At 38.3% G+C, this 18,009-nt stretch overlaps 1 protein-coding gene and 1 pseudogene across 1 annotated transcript in view; one reads left to right on the top strand and one right to left on the bottom strand.

Moving 5' to 3' along the window:
* PPP2CB (protein phosphatase 2 catalytic subunit beta) overlaps window positions 1-18,009 on the top strand; it is a 34,173-nt gene extending 16,164 nt beyond the window's left edge. Inside the window, exons 2-7 of the mRNA XM_041753434.1 lie at window positions 5,857-6,066; window positions 8,206-8,379; window positions 10,908-10,997; window positions 11,138-11,299; window positions 12,895-13,013; window positions 17,305-18,009. Coding sequence (XP_041609368.1) covers window positions 5,857-6,066; window positions 8,206-8,379; window positions 10,908-10,997; window positions 11,138-11,299; window positions 12,895-13,013; window positions 17,305-17,377 — 828 coding nt within the window. The 3' untranslated portion in view covers window positions 17,378-18,009. The remainder of the gene's footprint in view (window positions 1-5,856; window positions 6,067-8,205; window positions 8,380-10,907; window positions 10,998-11,137; window positions 11,300-12,894; window positions 13,014-17,304) is intronic.
* Window positions 4,116-5,029, bottom strand: LOC121489948 (annotated as a pseudogene).

The following is an 18,009-nucleotide window of genomic DNA, read 5'->3' as shown; positions in this document are numbered from 1 at the left end:
ATATAACACTTCTTGTATCTCACTAACCCGAACTTAGTCTTATGGCCCTTTGTAGCTGCACAAAAGGCTGGTACTATGGATTGAGTATTTGTGTCCTCCCAAAATTTATATATGAAGGCTAAATACCAATGTGATGGTATTTGGAGGTGAGGTCTTTGAGAGATAGGTCATGAAAATAAAGCTCCCATGAGTGGGATTAGTGCCATTATCAGAAGAGACACTAGAGAGATGATTTTTCTCACTACGATGTAAGCATGCCTCTACAAAACAGGATGAGGGTCCTCACCAGGAATCAAGTCAGCTGGCACCTTGATACTGGAATTTCCAACCTTCAGAATTGTGAGAAAGCAGTTTCTGCTGTTGAAGCCACCTTGTCTATTGTGTTTGTCATAGCAGCCTGAACTAAGGCAGCTGGAAAGTAGTCTTTGAGCTGGGAATATGGCTACCTTGACTACAATTATATTAATTATGGAGAAAGAAGGAGAGAGTAGACATTGAGGTTAGGCAGTCTTTGCCTCAGATCATCTTACATTTTGTTAGCTACTGTCAGTTACTTTCCAAAGAAGATGTATAAATGTACATTTTCACCAATAGGGTATGAGAACAGCCTTGCTAAAAAAAAAAGAAGAAGAAGAAGAAGAAGAGCCTTGCTAACAGTGGGTAAATGTCATTTATACCAATCTCATGGATGGAAAAGAAGCATATGTTTGTAGTCACTGCCTCTTTGTTTACCACCTGATGCATCGGGTTACTCCAGATGTGGTCTGGCCAACAGCAAGGAAAATAATTACCTGCTGTTTTTCTGACTACTAAAAATGATGTGAACAACCAACAGGAAAAAAGTTAAAGGACAGGAAATAATCAGTAATTGAAAAGAGACATAGCCCCGGGCTGTGATCACGGAGTGACACAATGAGGTACCACTCCTTACTATACCCTGCCACTCCAAACTATGTGCATGAGCCAGCAAAACCCAAAGGATTCTCATTGATATCCCAGTATCTCTGAAAAGAGACAGCTAAGTGGGATCTTGAGCTCACTCCTCTTTTGTCTGAGAAATAGTAGAAATGGCTATTGGAAAGAAATGGGGAATGACAGGGACAGAATTGAATGCATCAAGACTACTCAAACTAAGACAACACATTGGCTGGGGAACATGTCCAAAGCCTGAGAGTATTTTCCTGTGGGAATGGAGTGGCCCCTAAAAACCCTCATAAGTGAATACAGTTTGTAGGCATTCTAGATCCCACATTCCCCCTTGTGAGCCCTCTCACCTTTCTTGGTTACAAAAAGAATTTCAGTTCTTTTGCACCTTGACTTTAAACCTGTGGTGCATTGGGGGAGTACAAATCAACTCCACATGTTGGTAGAGTGGGAGTTAATAAATGTCACACAATATGTTGGAGTAAATAGAAAGTTTAGACTGATAGCTCAGTGACAAAGGGAGAACAGCATGGCAAGCAAATAACTGCCAGCAAGGAAGGAATATATAGCTTGGGAAATACACTATACAAAGAACCCAAAATAAAAAAGCAAACTTAATCCTAAGGAACAGGAAGAAACAGTGTGATATATGATGATGTTGCCTTGGGAGGTAGGGCTTCTGCCATTCGAATCCAGACAAATGCTACCTCGGAGGAGTCCACGAAAGGAAAAAATAGGATGGCAGTTTATTTTCCTGTTCCTTCTTTCTCTTTTCCACTGGTCAAGATGCACACGATGAAATGACTCCCACCTATTTCCAGATTGTGCATCCCACTTTCAGCCCCTAACCATGTGGCATTCCATCCATGTCTGGAAAGAGAGGAGCAGCTCGGCAGAGTCCGGGCCCAGCGTGAGGACCACGTCCACAACTTCAGCCTAGATTCTAGCCAGCTCAGGGCACCATCAGTGATGACAGCAGTACAGTTCAAAAGACTGCTTCTTCAGGAAAATCTGAGAGAGTATAGATAGAGGTTGTTTCCAGTACAAATAAGAAATCAGGAAACAGAATATGGGTCTTTACAAAAGGATGGCACTATATAAATAATGCTGGACTAGCTGATTAGCTGATAGGAAAAATAAAGAATGAATCACAGGGTGCCTGCCTGGCTCAGTCACAAGAGCATGCAACTCTTGATCTTGGGAGTTTGTAAATTCGAGCCCCGCATTGGGTGTAGAGATTACTTAAAATCTTTTAAAAGAGGGGATCCCTGGGTGGCGCAGCGGTTTAGCGCCTGCCTTTGGCCCAGGGCGCGATCCTGGAGACCCAGGATCGAATCCCACGTCGGGCTCCCGGTGCATGGAGCCTGCTTCTCCCTCTGCCTGTGTTTCTGCCTTTCTCTCTCTCTCTCTCTGTGCGACTCTCATAAATAAATAAAAATTAAAAAAAAAAATCTTTTAAAAGAAAAAAATCCCTACATTATATCATATAACAATTTCCAGCTGAATTAAAGACCTGTTAAATGTGAAAAACAAGGATAAAAAATGCGGGAGTGCCTTTTTTTTACCATCTTCATGGAGAACAGGGTTTTTTGTTTTTGTTTTAAGATTTTATTTGTTTAAGTGCACACAAGGGGTTGGGGGAACGAGGTACAGAGGAAGCAGGAGAAACAGACTCTTTGCTAAGCAGGGAGCATGGCACAGAGCTCCATCCCAGAACCCTGAGATCATGACCTGAGCCGAAGGCAGGTACTTAACTGAGCCACCCAGGAGCCCCTGGAGAACAATTTCTAAAAGAAGACCCAAGCAGCACAGATCATAAAGAGGGAGGAAAACTAGTACAACTCTATAGGGAAAATATAAACCAAATAGAAAAATTAGCCTAATTTTGAGTTAAGCATTTCACCAAAAAAAAAAAAAAAAAAAAGACCAATAAACATTAAAAAGCCACTTAAGGGCAGCCCGGGTGGCTCAGTGGTTTAGCGCCGCCTTCAGCCCAGGGTGTGATCCTGGAGACCCGGGATCGAGTCCCACGTCGGGCTCCCTGTGTGGAACCTGCTTCTCCCTCTGCCTCTCTCTCTCTATCTCTCTCTCTCTCTCTCTCTCTCTGTGCCTCTCATGAATAAATAAATAAAATCTTTTTTTAAAAAAAGCCATTTAAAAAAAAATTTACTTGTCAGAGGTGCAAATTAAAATACTATTTCACATCCATTGGCAAGAATGTTAAGATCAGTTAACACAGATGCAGAATGATAGGAACTCAAAATTCATGTTCTTAATGCTCTTTAGATGATCACATCTGGCAAGGCAGATACCTGTCGCTAAAATTCTACTCTCCTACCAGCCTCCACTTTTCTGTGCTGGGTCCTACTTTAAGTTTCATTCTTAGTGTTTGAATTCTGTTGCCATGTCATTTTCTCTGCCATCACCCTCACATATTGGGTTGTTTCTTACTCTTAGTTTGTATGTCTACAATGGGCCCAGTTCTTACCTCTTGTTCTTCTTGGTTTTCTGTTCCTAATCTGCCACAGATCTGGAAACTCCATAAATAGCTTATTAGAATTTTGCACGTAACAATAGGGCCAGAAAAGGCCCTAACAGACTCTTCTGGCAGGTTAGTGGGGAGGTACATCTACTTTAATCATAATCTGCTTTATACTTCAGAGGCCTTTTTAATTTGCTCTGATTCTGGGCTCTTTCTATTAGAGTTGCTGGGTAGATGAGGTATAATGTTAGAAGGTGTTTACCAAAAAATTAGAATAACTGATTTGTAACTTTATTAACCTTTTTAAAAATGCAAATAAGGGCCATCTGGGTGGCTCAGTCAGCTGTCTGCCTTCCTCTCAGTTTGTGATCTCAGGGTCTTGGGATCGAGCCCTACATCAGATTCTCTGCTCAGTGAGGCATCTACTTCACCCTCTCCATCTCCCCCTCCATCCTATTTGTGTTTGAGTGTGCTCTCTCTGTCTCAAATAAGTAAAATCTTAAAAAATAAAAATGCAAATAAGATTATTTGTTGAGAGGGAAGAAAGGGGGGGCTTTTTGTTTTGTTTTTAAATAGGCTCCATGCCCAGCGTGGAGCCCAGGGCAGGGCTTGAACTCACAACCCTGAAATCGAAACCTGAGCTGAGATTGACGCTTAACTGACTGAACCACCAGGTGCCCCCCCAAAAAACAGGGTTTTTTTTCCACTTTCCTGAACTTTATTAAAGAAAAAAACGATGGTAAATCTTGAGAACATAATCAATTTTCTAGGATTCTTCCCTTGAAAATGTGACATTTGATTTCCAAACACATGCCAGCGCGTACATGGTTCCCAATTGTACTAATCAGATGAGAAGCTGAAATCCTAAAACGTTCATCTTCCAACTTTACCCAGTCTGTGGTCTGTCTTTGGATCAGCAATAATTGCCTGCACAGCTACTATGGCTTTGTTAATTTTTGTCTGTAGCTCTCTGAGCTCTTCTATATGCAGTAATCGCAGAATTTGAGCAGCTTCATTAAGAACTGCTTCTCCTGTGTCAAAACCAAGAACGTGTTTATCTAATGCAACAGGCAAGCCCTCTTTTGTTTGGTTTGCTTTGGCAACTGCATCTTATGTCAGGCACTCCGTACCAAAATGCGAATTGCCTTAAGCATTACCAGGTAATCATCATGATGCTGAATCTGAGGAAGGTTAGCCAAAGCCATTAAACCAGACTTAAAATCAGGATTATTTACATCCAAATTGATCAACAGCTCGGCATTTTAAGCTGCGTTGTCAGCAATCTTTGTATTGTCAGCAATCTTTGTATTATCGGGTACCAAGTCCTTATATTTTTCAGCATTATCTCTATATTGAAGTCTAACAGCTAAACCAAGAAGCCAGTCAATTGCTTCTTGTCGATCTTGAATCTTGAAAGGACAGTTAACATCTCTGAGATACTTTTCAAAGAACTCGGGCCAGTCACTGCTGTGGATGTTTCTTAAATTACCTCTGTCTACAATCTTGTAGTGTCTGATTTTCTGGTCTTCAAGCCAAACAATAAAGTTTCTAAATTGTTTCATCTTTGCAGTTGAAGCCAGCCAGATTGTGGTAGTCGAGGGCCGTCAGCTTGTGTCAGAACATGGTCCTCGTGTCTCCCAAAAAAACAGTTTTTGAGATAGAATTCCCTTTGACATCTTTCTCATGAATAATAGTGCATTCATTTAGAGTATACAGCTCACTGCCTTTTAGTATAGTACAGATATGTACATCACCACAATATTAGAACATTTTCATTACCCACCAAAGGAACCTCTTGTACGCTTTTATCCCTTACTCCTCTCAGCCCTAGGCAACCTTTAAATCTTTCTGTCTCTGTTGATTTGCCTCTTCTGGATGTATCATGTAATTTGAGTCAAATTACATATGGCCATTTGTTACTGCCTTCTTGCATTTAACAGTGTTTTCAGAGTTGTGGCATGTATCAGTACTTTTTACTGCTGAATAATACTCCACTGAATGGGCAATATCACATTTTATTTATCGCCTCATCACTTATTGGACATTTGGGTAGTTTCTACTTTTTGGCTATTATGAATAAAGCTGCCATGAACATGTGTAAACTTAAGTTTTTATTTCTCTTAAGCATATACCTAAGAACAGAATTGCTGGATCACATGATAATTCTGTTTAACATTTTGAGGAACTGCCAGACTGTTTTCCATGGCAGCTGTACCACTTTACATTCCCACCAACAGTGTTTAAGAGTTCCAATGTCTCCACATCTTCAGAAACATTTGTTACCTTTTAAATTTAGCTATCCTGGTAGATGTAAATTGGTATCTCATTGTGGTTTAAGTTTTATGATTTTCTAAGACTAATTTCAGATGTCTTTTTTCCCAGTATTTATTTTAATATGCAAAAAATGACATTTTTAATGATTTCATTCATTTTTCTTTTTTTTTTAACAGGCTAAGGAAATTTTAACAAAAGAATCAAATGTGCAAGAGGTTCGTTGTCCTGTAACCGTATGCGGAGATGTGCATGGTCAATTTCATGATCTTATGGAACTTTTTAGAATTGGTGGAAAATCACCAGATACAAACTATCTGTTCATGGGCGACTATGTAGACAGAGGCTATTACTCAGTGGAGACTGTGACTCTTCTTGTGGCATTAAAGGTATGATGAATGAAATCCAATTTTTTTTCCAAACTTAAATGCGAGGGTGGCTATATTGCATGTCATCTGTTCTATTTTATGATCTATTCAGTTTATAGCCCCTTAAAATATAATAGTTGGTTTTACACCTTGTAAAAGAGAGAGAAATGAAAATGATACATTGAACTTGCCCTGCCTACTTCTGTACCATTCCCTTAGGTAATTCATAGCTGAAGTCTTGGAACCATTTTTTACTTAGGCAGGTATCCCTCATATACAGTCAATTAGCAAGTCTTTTTAATTCTTGCCTTGAAGAAAAAAAATTCTTGCCTTGAGAAGTCTGTTATTCCGGTTTCTATTTTTGCCGCACAATCTATACCTTCATCACTTCACAGCTTCAGTTAGTGTAAGGGTATGGGAACTAATGTTTCTGACCCCCTCCAAATTTGCCTTACATATGTTTTGAGATTAAATCTCCGTTATTTAACACTTTCCTATTGTTCCTTTTCTGCTCCCAAACTCTTCAGAGATTCCATGTTACCTATAGAATCAAGCTCAGACTCCTTGGCTGGAGTGTAGCCAGAATTTGTCTGCCAGTAGTTGGTAGCATAAATTCTGAGTCTCCAGTCAAAGAGTTTCAGTGCTCTGTCTTCATTATTTCGTTCTCTGATTTCCCCATAAGGTCACCCTGATTTCTTACGTCTTCTGCCAAGACTCAGTTACATCTTCCTTGAAGCCTTCACCCATTTTAGCCTTACTCCTTCTACACTCAATTACTGGGAAACTTACTTTCCCACCCCTTATTTATATTGCATAGTGTTTTGTTTTGTTTTGTTTTGTTTTACATCTTTTATTTTTATTTTACTTATTTGTTTATTGATTGTCTCTGCTGACTGAAATGTGGATCAAGAGGAGCACACTATGAATTTGTGTTGTTTTCTATCGCATCCCCCAAAGAACAGTGCCTGACTCATACTGGGTGCTCAGTAGACGTTTGTGGAATGACTGAATGAATACATGTCAAACACGGAATTTGGAGAAAATCTGACTTGTGATCCAACTCTTCTTTAACTTATTAGCTCTTGACCTCAGGAGTAACTTTTTCTGAGTCTCAGCCTCAAAACTCATTCGTTGCAAATTGTCCATGGACCAGTCTCCTTGTTCGTGAAACTCGAATCCAGTCATTAATATTTAGACTCCAGAGTAGTTTCAGGATGTTTCCCTACTGTTAATCTGCATGGGTTAGCTCTGTTATTCCAGCAACTGCACTATCAGTTATGAAAGATGCCAGACACCATGCCAGTCCCTTCAACTCTTTCCTCCGCTGAAGTGATTGAAGGAGCTCTGAAGGAAACACTTTAGCTCCTCACTGCACAGTTTGAATGTATTATTTACATCTCATACTTCGTAAGTGAGATGAGTCTCTAAACAGAAGTCATCTATTAACGTTTATGTGGATCTGGCACCTAGCTTTAAACAGTGAGCTTAATTTTGGACACATAATGGATAGTTTATATGTATAAATTGAAATACGATTTGCAGCTTTTAGGTTAATTTGATTTACAGAATCTGTTGCTTTTTCATACTTCTTATCAGACACATTCCTAACTAAATAGTATGCTATAAGGTATGTCTCCGTGTTTTGTTATGAAAAGGAGACTTTAAATATGTTTGAAATCTTGTCCAGATTTGGCAAGGGCCTGTTTTTGTTAGCAAATACAGTCTTTCTGTGGGAAATAAAAATTGAAAGGGGAGAAAGAAATTAATATATAAAGGAGTTTATCTCAGGTACAAATCTGTAACCTTCTGTATCCATTCAGCAATAAGACATCATAGTGTTGTGGAAAGACCTAGAAGACTGGTGATCATATGAGGATGAAGAAGATATTAAAGACCAAGAATCAGATACAATTTTATTATAATAGCAGGTATCAGTTAGTAAGGGTTCCAGTGAGGGTGGTATAAATAGAAATGAAGGACTATAAATATTTTGAAGGTCAGTCAATAATGAGAAAATTTTTAATTTTGAAACAGAATTAACATTTAATGTAACAGCACACAAAAGAAACATTTAAAGAATTGGGTCAGAAGTTAATGTGCTTAATGTAACTCTAGTAAAAATATGTTTTATACAATGAATTTCTTTTGCTCTTCGTGCAGGTGCGTTATCCAGAACGCATTACAATATTGAGAGGAAACCATGAAAGCCGACAAATTACCCAAGTTTATGGCTTTTACGATGAATGTCTACGAAAGTATGGAAATGCCAATGTTTGGAAATATTTCACAGATCTATTTGATTATCTTCCACTTACAGCTTTAGTAGATGGACAGGTGTGTATCCGCTTGTTTGGTGGGTGGGGGAGGAATGAAAGAAAAGATTTTCTATTAGTAATTTAGGGTTTAGATTTACATGACGTGATTTCTGCATCTCCTTGTTTTTTTCTGCCTCTTTTCCTTAAAATTAAAATCTCAGAATAGTGAATTAGGATAAGTTATTTTTTTTTTATAATTTTTATTTATTTATTTATGATAGTCACAGAGAGAGAGAGAGAGAGAAGCAGAGACACAGGCAGAGAGAGAAGCAGGCTCCATGCAGAGAGCCTGATGTGGGACTTGATCCCGGGTCTCCAGGATCGCGCCCTGGGCCAAAGGCAGGCGCCAAACCGCTGCGCCACCCAGGGATCCCCAGGATAAGTTTTATGTACATTGTGACCGGCAGAGTTCCCTTTTGTCTCTGATATGTGTGTAAATGTTTCGGCCAAAGAATTTTTCAGTATGATTTTTCTGTTACAGATAAATATCATAAATAAATAAATACTTAAGATCCTGAAGTATAGGGATCCCTGGGTGGCGCAGCGGTTTGGCGCCTGCCTTTGGCCCAGGGCGCGATCCTGGAGACCCGGGATCGAATCCCACGTCAGGGCTCCCGGTGCATGGAGCCTGCTTCTCCCTCTGCCTGTGTCTCTGCCTCTCTCTCTCTCTGTGTGTGACTATCATAAATAAATAAAAATTAAAAAAAAAAAAAAAAAAGATCCTGAAGTATAGTATTAATAAAGCAAAGCTGTTTTTTAAAACTAGCTCCAGGGCAGCCCTGGTGATGCAGCAGTTTAGCGCCGCCTGCAGCCCGGGGTCTGATCCTGGAGACCTGGGATCAAGTCCTGTGTCAGGCTCCCTGCATAGAGCCTGCTTCTCCCTCTGCCTGTGTTTCTGCCTCTCTCTCTGTCTCTATGAATAAATAAATAAAATCTTTTAAAAATAATAAATAAATAAATAAAAAACTAGTTCCATACATATACAGTGTTTGCTGGTTACCATTAATAACTTTTTATTCCTGTTTTCATGGTAATTGCAAGCAGTAATATTGTGTATTACATCTCTATTAAGAAGTACATGCTTTGTTTCCACCTGTAATGAGTATTATAGACATACTGTAAAACATTCAGAAATACAAGAAAATTGTGCAAGTTTCTATTATCCCAGTTTCTAACATAATCACTGTGAACATGAACTGATTTAACTTTTTTTTTATTTATTTAACTTTAAATATAAAACATGTGGTACCAAAAAATAAATATATAACCTATGGTACAAGTGTACAGTTCCTAAACTGCATAAAAGCCCAGAATTGTCATAGGCATATTAGATCCATTCAGAATTTGATTATAACCTTTTCTGTGTGTCCTAACCTTCCCCTCCCCCTACTCCCTCAAATAAATAAATAAATCTTAAAAAAAAAATGGTCACCAAAAACCACTAAGAATGAGAAATAAGACATTACTATCAGAGGATGGGTCTGGGGATAAATATTTTACCCAAAACATACAAAACAATGTATTTTTCAGTTTTGTCTTAGAAATTCTTGCTAGTGCACTGAGCAATAAAAATAATTAAAATGGGGCAGCTTGGGTGGCTCAGTGGTTTAGTGCCACCTTCAGCCCAGGGCATGATCCTGGAGACCCGGGATCGAGTCCCACGGTCGGGCTCCCTGCATGGAGCCTACTTCTCCCTCTGCCTGTGTCTCTGCGTCTCTTATGAATAAATAAATAAAATCTTAAAAAATAATAATTAAAATGTATAAACATTGAGAAGAAATTAAGAAATATTTTGCTAACAACATGATTATGTACTCAGAACTCTAAGAAAGCTGAAAAGCTACTGGAGCCAATAACAGGAATTGGTAGTGTCTTTGCTGTAAGAGAAGCAACAAAACTTATGTGTTAGCAGGAAATGTAATGGTGAATCCCAAGAATAAAGATCCTATTCACTAGAGAAGGGGGAAGAAACACTACAAAATATTTTAGAAATTTTCCACAGTGAATATTATTAAACTCTATTTTGAAAAGAAGAGCTATCAAGATTTACATTTTTTAGGGGCAGCCCGGGTGGCTCAGTGGTTTAGCACCGCCTTCAGCCCGGGGTCTGATCCTGGAAACCGAGGATCGAGTCCCACATCAGGCTCCCTACATGGAGCCTGCTTCTCCCTCTGCCCGTGTTGCTCACTCATGCTCGCTCGCTCTCTCTCTCTCTCTCTCTCTCATGAGTAAATAAAATCTTTAGATTTACAAGGATCCCTGGGTGGCTTAGCGGTTTGGCGCCTGCCTTTGGCCCAGGGCACGATCCTGGAGTCCCGGGATCGAGTTCTGCGTCAGGCTCCGGACACGGAGCCTGCTTCTCCCTTCTGCCTGTGTCTCTGCCTCTATCTATCATGAATAAATAACTAAAATCTTAAAAAAAAAAAAAAAAAAAAAGATTTACAATTTTTTAAAGATTTACATTTTGTAACCATTATTTATTTTACTCTGAATTAACTTTCAGCATTTAATAAAACTTTTTTTTTTTTTTTTTTTTTTCACAAACAGATATTCTGCCTCCACGGTGGCCTCTCTCCATCCATAGATACACTGGATCATATTAGAGCTTTGGATCGTTTACAAGAAGTTCCACATGAGGTAAACTTAGTTTTAATTTTGAAAGGAAAGAAATACAACCACATTGTGGTAAAGCTAAATTGGTTAAACTTGACTGTTAATTTTTTTTTTTTTTTTTGACTGTTAAAAATGTCTAACATGTACTTAATTTTCTTGGCCAGGGCCCAATGTGTGATCTGTTGTGGTCAGATCCAGATGATCGTGGTGGGTGGGGTATTTCACCTCGTGGTGCTGGCTACACATTTGGACAAGACATTTCTGAAACATTTAACCATGCCAATGGTCTCACACTGGTTTCTCGAGCTCACCAACTTGTAATGGAGGTATGATGATGATTTTTATTTCAAATAGATCTATGTCTCTGTAATAAGGCTTCATGAAACATTCCTATTAACAAAAGGAGAAAAAAATTGAGCTGGTTTTAACAAATAGGGGAAGGTCCTAGTCAATTGCAATTTGAATGTCAATTGCAGACATGGTTCTTTACCTCCAAATTTCCATGTGTATTTTGCAAACATAAAGATATTCTCATGTTACTACAGTATAATTACCACAGTCTAGAAGTTTGCATTCATATAGTACTATGATCTAAACACTTCATTTGAATTTTTTTAGTATCTCACTAACATTATTGTTTGGAAAAAACTTTTTTTTTTTTTTTTTTTTTTTTGGAAAAAACTTAATCGTGTGTATGCTTGTATAATCTAATCCAGGATCTGACTGAATGCTACATTCAGTCTCTTTTGATACGGAAATAATTCCTTGGATTTTCTCTGTTCAGTGAACAGTTCTTTGATTTTATTTTGTAGAAATATCCTCCACTTATGGTTTGACTGATGTTTCCTTAAGATTCGGGGTATGCATTTTGGGCAGGCACACCACAGCATGATGTGATATTCTCCCCAGTGCATGATATTAGGGTCATGGAATCTATTTATCCCACCCTTGGTGGTATCAGCTTGAATCACTCACAGAAATTTGGTAGCTACCAGCTTAACTACCATGATGTTACTATTTTTTAAATACTAAAGGAATATAAATAGAATTCTTATTCTTTTAAATCAGAGAATAGCTTCAAAATGTTAGAGAAAACTTCAACCCAATTGTGGCATGAGGAGTTAATAATGGAATATATGGTTAATAAGGAATATAAATTCATATGGTAAAGGTAAACATAATTATATCAGTAATCCTAAGAAATGTGAATGGATGAAAATGTTTACTTCCCTAAAAATACTGAGACTCTGAATTAGATAATAAAAATTCAGCTGTTACTTGGGATGAATCTAAAACATAATGAAAAAAAATAAATAATAAAAATTAAAACTTAATGACACTACAGACTATAAGTAGAGGGGAAATGGTATATTGGAATATCAATTAGGTAACTTTCCAAAATACAGCTAATAGTATTCATCAGAATACCTCTAAGATATATAGAAATAAAAAGAGGTCATTACTGATGAAAATTGGTTCAGTTCTCTAGGGAAGAAATAATTCTGAGTTTGTGTTTACTTAGTAATAAATAGATTGAAAATATATAAAGCAAAACTGATAAAAGGAAAAAATAAATTTTCCATCATTGTGGGAGAAATTTTAATACATATTCTAGCCAAGACCTGAAGCATAGATTTAAATAAATCAACGCTATTACTGAGCTCCATGTCGCAGTACCCTGTGCTCAGCAGTTGAATATTCATTGGAGGTGTGTAGTGTGGTTTTGGTTTTTTTGTTTTGTTTTGTTTTTTGTTTTTTTTTTTGAGGTGTGTACTGTTAAGGATGAACGCCATTTAAGGCAGCATAGAAGACTACATTTCCACCAAGAATATTTGTAATTTCTGAATTTAGTTTTCTAAATTTACCCATGTCAGGAGTCTAATTTTATAGTGAAATGTTGGTGTTTTTCTTAATGCTGCAGGGATACAATTGGTGTCATGATCGGAATGTGGTTACCATTTTCAGTGCACCCAATTACTGTTATCGTTGTGGGAACCAGGCTGCTATCATGGAATTAGATGACACTTTAAAATATTCCTTGTAAGTAACAGAAAAAATGTAATTGTATATAATTGCTTTTAGAAGGAAAAAGTTAAATGTACATTATTAAAATTAGAGGATTTCTGCTTCTGCTTCTTGAATAGTGGTGTGAGGAATGTGCCAAACCCTCTCCCCAACAGAAACAATCACTTAACTGGAAAAAGTTATTTTAAACAATTATTGTAGGATTCTGAATGTTGTCCTAAATGCATACAGCCCATAGAGAAACACTTATTTTAGAAAATCTAAATATCAGTAGTAGGGACACCTGGGTGGCTCAGCAGTTGAACATCTGCCTTTAGCTCAGGGTGTGATCCCGGAGTCTTGGGATCGAGTCCCACATCAGGCTCCCTGCATGGAGCCTGCTTCTCCCTCTGCCTGTGTCTCTGCCTCTCTGTGTCTCTCATAAACAAATAAATAAAATATTTTCAAAAATAATGATAATCTCAGTAGTAACAGCCAGCATCTGTGGAATTTGAGCCACCACCTGTTCCCTTCCCATCTTTCTAGATCCCTTGTATAGAAGCTACTCCATAGTCAGTCTGCTCTGGGCCCTACTCAGATTTTTCTCTGGTTTTAATCTTTAAGCTTCTATTAACTAAACAGTTATTTAGAGGTTCCCTCTGGGTGGCACAAGCCACTTTTTGGTCAGAGGTTGTGCTCAAGCTTCTTTGGTCATTAAAATTTTAGGGCTCAGGACTCCTGGATGGCTCAGCGGTTGGGCATTCAGCTCTGGGCATGGTCCTGGAGTCCTGGGATTGAGTCTCCCATCAGGCTCCCTGCATGGAGCCTGCTTCTTCCTCTGCCTATGTCTGCCTCTCTCTCTGTCTCTCATGAATAAATAAAATCTTAAAAAAAAAAAAAAAATTAAGGGCTCACCCTAATCTAGTGAGACCACTAAGAATGTATATGGCTAAGAAGTTGCCATCAAAGTTGAAGGAATTCACATTTTGGTTCACAATTCAACCAAGCACTAGTACCTTGAATTCTCCTCGCTTGATTAATTCTGAGAGGGTGCAACTTTAAGGATGCACATAGTGTCCTTTTCCAGACTGTCAGAGATGTATGTAATTGGGATTTTAAGCCTGACTTCCTAGGATTTGCTCCTGGGTCAGAGTAACTTCTTCAGACAGTATTTGATTAGAGATTGTGTTTTAGCCCCTAGTATCATTGAGGATTATACCCTTTTGTTGATTAATCTATGTATTAGTTTCCTAGGGCTGCTGTAACACATTACCACAAAGTGGGTGTGTTAAATGGATTAATTCTCACATTTGTGGAGGCTAGAAGTTTGAAATCAGGGTGTTGGGGATCCCTGGGTGGCGCAGCGGTTTAGTGCCTGCCTTTGGCCCAGGGCGCGATCCTGGAGACCCGGGATCGAATGCCACGTCGGGCTCCCTGCATGGAGCCTGCTTCTCCCTCTGCCTGTGTCTCTGCCTCTCTCTCTGTCTCTCTCTGTGACTATCATAAATAAACAAAATTTAAAAAAATATATATGAAATCAGGGTGTTGGCAGGGTGATGTTTCTAGGGGAGAATCCTTTCTTCCCTCCCCCTAACTTCTGGTGGCTCCTACAATCCTTGTTTTATATAGATGCATCACTCCAGTTTCTGTCCTCAAATGGCACTCTCCCCTGTGTGTCTGTGTTTCTTCTTGTAAAGATGTACAAGAATGATGGGGCACCTGGGTGGCTCAGTTGGCTAAGCCACTGACTTGATTTTGGCTTAGGTCATGATTAGGGTCATGAGATAGAGCCCCATGATGGGCTCCATGCTGAGCGTGAAACCTGCTTGAAATTCTCCCTCTGCCCCTCCCCCATTTACCCTCCTCTCTTTAAAGAAAGGGGGGGTGGAGGAGGATGATACTACCAGATTGAATTTAGGGCTCAGCCTAATCCAGTATGACCTCACTTTAACTAATAACATCTGCAAAGACCTTATTTCCAAATAGTGTCACATTCTGAGATTCTGAACAGACATGAATTTGGAGGGTAAACTATTTGACCCAGCATAGTCTGTATGTGACTTGGAAATGTTTTCAAGAATACCCAAAATGCAGGGTGCCTGGGTGGCTTGGCGGTTGAGCATCTGCCTTTGGCTAAGGGTGTGATACTGGGATCTGGGATCGAATCCTGCATCGGACTCCTTGCGGGGAGCCTGCTTCTCTGCCCCCCCTCTCTCCCTCTTATGAATGAATATCAATCTTCTTAAAGAAGAATACCCTGGGGATCCCTGGGTGGCTCAGTGGTTTGGCACCTGCCTTTGGCCCCGGGTACAATCCTGGAGTCCCAGGATCAAGTCCCACGTTGGGCTCCCGGCATGGAGCCTACTTCTCCCTCTGCCTGTCTCTCTCTCTCTCTCTCTCTCTCTCATGAATAAATAAATAAATCTTAAAAGAAAAAAATAAGAATATCCTAAATGCTACTCTAATTGTTCCTATGTGGGTATAGCTAAAATATGTGCACAGTCATGTTGATGTGATCCCAGGAAGGCTTTTCTTGACTCTTCTTTTGTGTACTATGTTTCTTAGAAATTCAGCTGTATTACAAATGCGTGCATATTGTTTTTGCACCCATATGCCCCTGGTTTTTAAATCCGTTAGGAAAATGCAATTATACTATCATTTATAATTACTGTTGTGTGTTTCTTAACTGATAAGTTGAATCCAAAAGAAGAATATAAATAAAAATGAGAAGGTTAATATAACAAAATATTTGAATACACATGCTCTCCTTTCTCAACTTCTTTAAGGGCATGAGATTGTATGAAATAATAATTCTAACTGCCTTTTGGGGATTATAACATAACATCAGATACTATATAGGAACAAATTTCTCTTTAATTCACTAGAATTTATAAATCTGCAGTAGTATTCTGTAAGTTAAGTACTTGAGCAACTAGTAATACAATAATTTAGGAAAAATAACTGAAGTTATTAAATTAAAATGACACACTAGAAAATATCCTTTTAATAGAAAGCAGTTAGAGTGGGAATCAAGAAACAGGAAAAGAAAATGGCAGGTATAAATCTAGTCATATCAATATTAAATGTGAGTGATTTAAGTAATGCAGTCAAAAGGCAAAGATCAGATTGTTTTGTTTTTTTAAGATCCAGCTTTTGATAGCTACGGAAAACATAATTTAGATTAAAAACAAATGGGTTAAAAGTAAATTAGGTGAAAAAAGATATACCATGCTAATAGCAACCACATGACTGCCGAACTGGTTATACTAATAATTAGACAAAATAGATTTCAAAGTAAAAATTGTTACTAGACATAAAGACATTTCACAACGATGAGTCATAAGTTGAGAATTACCAGTTGTAAACATATGCACTTAACTATGGAGCAAAAATGAACAGAATTGAAGAGAGAAGTAGACTTTTATTCCACTTTATTGGAGTTGGAGACTTTATTCCACTTTCAGTCAGATCACCAGTGACATAGAAGATTTGAGAAGTACTATAAACATTTATGAACACTGCACCCAACAGTACCAGAATATGATTTTGTCACATGCACATGGAACATTATCTGAGATTGACTATATGCTGGGCTATCAACCAAGCCTCAGTAAATTTAGGAATATTGAGGGGTGTGTGGGTAGCTCAGTCCGTTGAGCACCCAGCTCTTAATTTTGGCTCAGGTCACCTCAAGGTCATGAGATCAAGCCCCACCTTAGGCTCCACACTGGGTATGGAGCTTCCTCAAGATTATCTCTCTCTCCCTCTGCCCCTCAAATATCGAAGTCATACAAAATATGTTCTCCAAACACAAAGGAAAACTAGAAAACTGGAACATGTATTAATACGTGAATTTTTTTTTTAAGACTTTATTTATCTGAAAGTGAGTGAGCTCACAAGCATGGGTCCGGGCTGAGGAAGAGGGAGAAGCCGACTCTACACCAACCAGGGAGGCTGACACCAGGCACCCCTAATCATTCTTAATCATGAGAGACTAAATGCTTTCTGTCTGAAGTCTAGAAAACAGACATGGCTATTTTCACAACTTTTATTCAACTGAATATTATATTGCAAATCTTTTATGCCAGGCACTGAACCAGACATTTTATCTGTTTCAGTTAAAACAGATAAAAGAGGTTCATCATTGAACCTTTGGGAGATAGTTTTATGGAAGAACACACCTACAGTGACTGGCCCAGGGTCATTCCAGTCATAAACATGATAAAAGTGGAAATCAGTACTGCTCTTTATACTACAGTGTCTTATTCTTTGATTGCTTGCAAATTCAAGTCCTTTAACTATTTGCTTTCTTTTTTCCTATTTATAGCCTTCAGTTTGACCCAGCACCTCGTCGTGGAGAGCCTCATGTTACCCGGCGCACCCCAGACTACTTCCTGTAAATTTCTCCTGGGAAAAACATGCCTTTGTATGTGGAAGTATACCTGGCTTTTTAAAATATATATATTTAAAAACAAAACAAAAAAAAGCAACAGTAATGTATGTGTTTCTGTAACAAATTGGGATCTGTCTTGGCATTAAACCATATCATGGACCAAAATGTGCCATACTAATGATGAGCATTTAGCACAATTTGAGACTGAAATTTAGTACACTATGTTCTAGATCGGTCAGTCTTAACAGTTTGCCTGCTGTATTTGTAGTAACCATTTTCCTCTGGACTGTTCAAGCAAAAAAGGTAACTAACTCTTTCATCTCCTTTTGCACTTATTTGGAAATTTTAGTTATAGTGTTTAACTGGCATGGATTGATAGAGTTGGAGTTTTATTTTTAAGAAAAATTCACAAGCTAACTTCCATTTAATCCATTACCCTTTATTTTATTGAAATGTATAGTTAAATTAACTGAAGAAAAGATTCTTGGGAGTATGTTGTCATAACATTTTAAAAGGTTTCCCTTCATTTAAACTAAATTACTGTTTTATGTTGATCTGCATATTTCTGTATATTTGTCATGACAGTGCTTGCATCCTATTTGGTGTACTGAGCAAATAAACTTTCCATTTTAAACAAAA

This window comes from Vulpes lagopus, chromosome 4 (genome assembly GCF_018345385.1).
Source record: "Vulpes lagopus strain Blue_001 chromosome 4, ASM1834538v1, whole genome shotgun sequence".
Taxonomy (NCBI): Eukaryota; Metazoa; Chordata; class Mammalia; order Carnivora; family Canidae; genus Vulpes; species Vulpes lagopus.
This window is presented reverse-complemented; position numbering and strand designations above follow the sequence as displayed.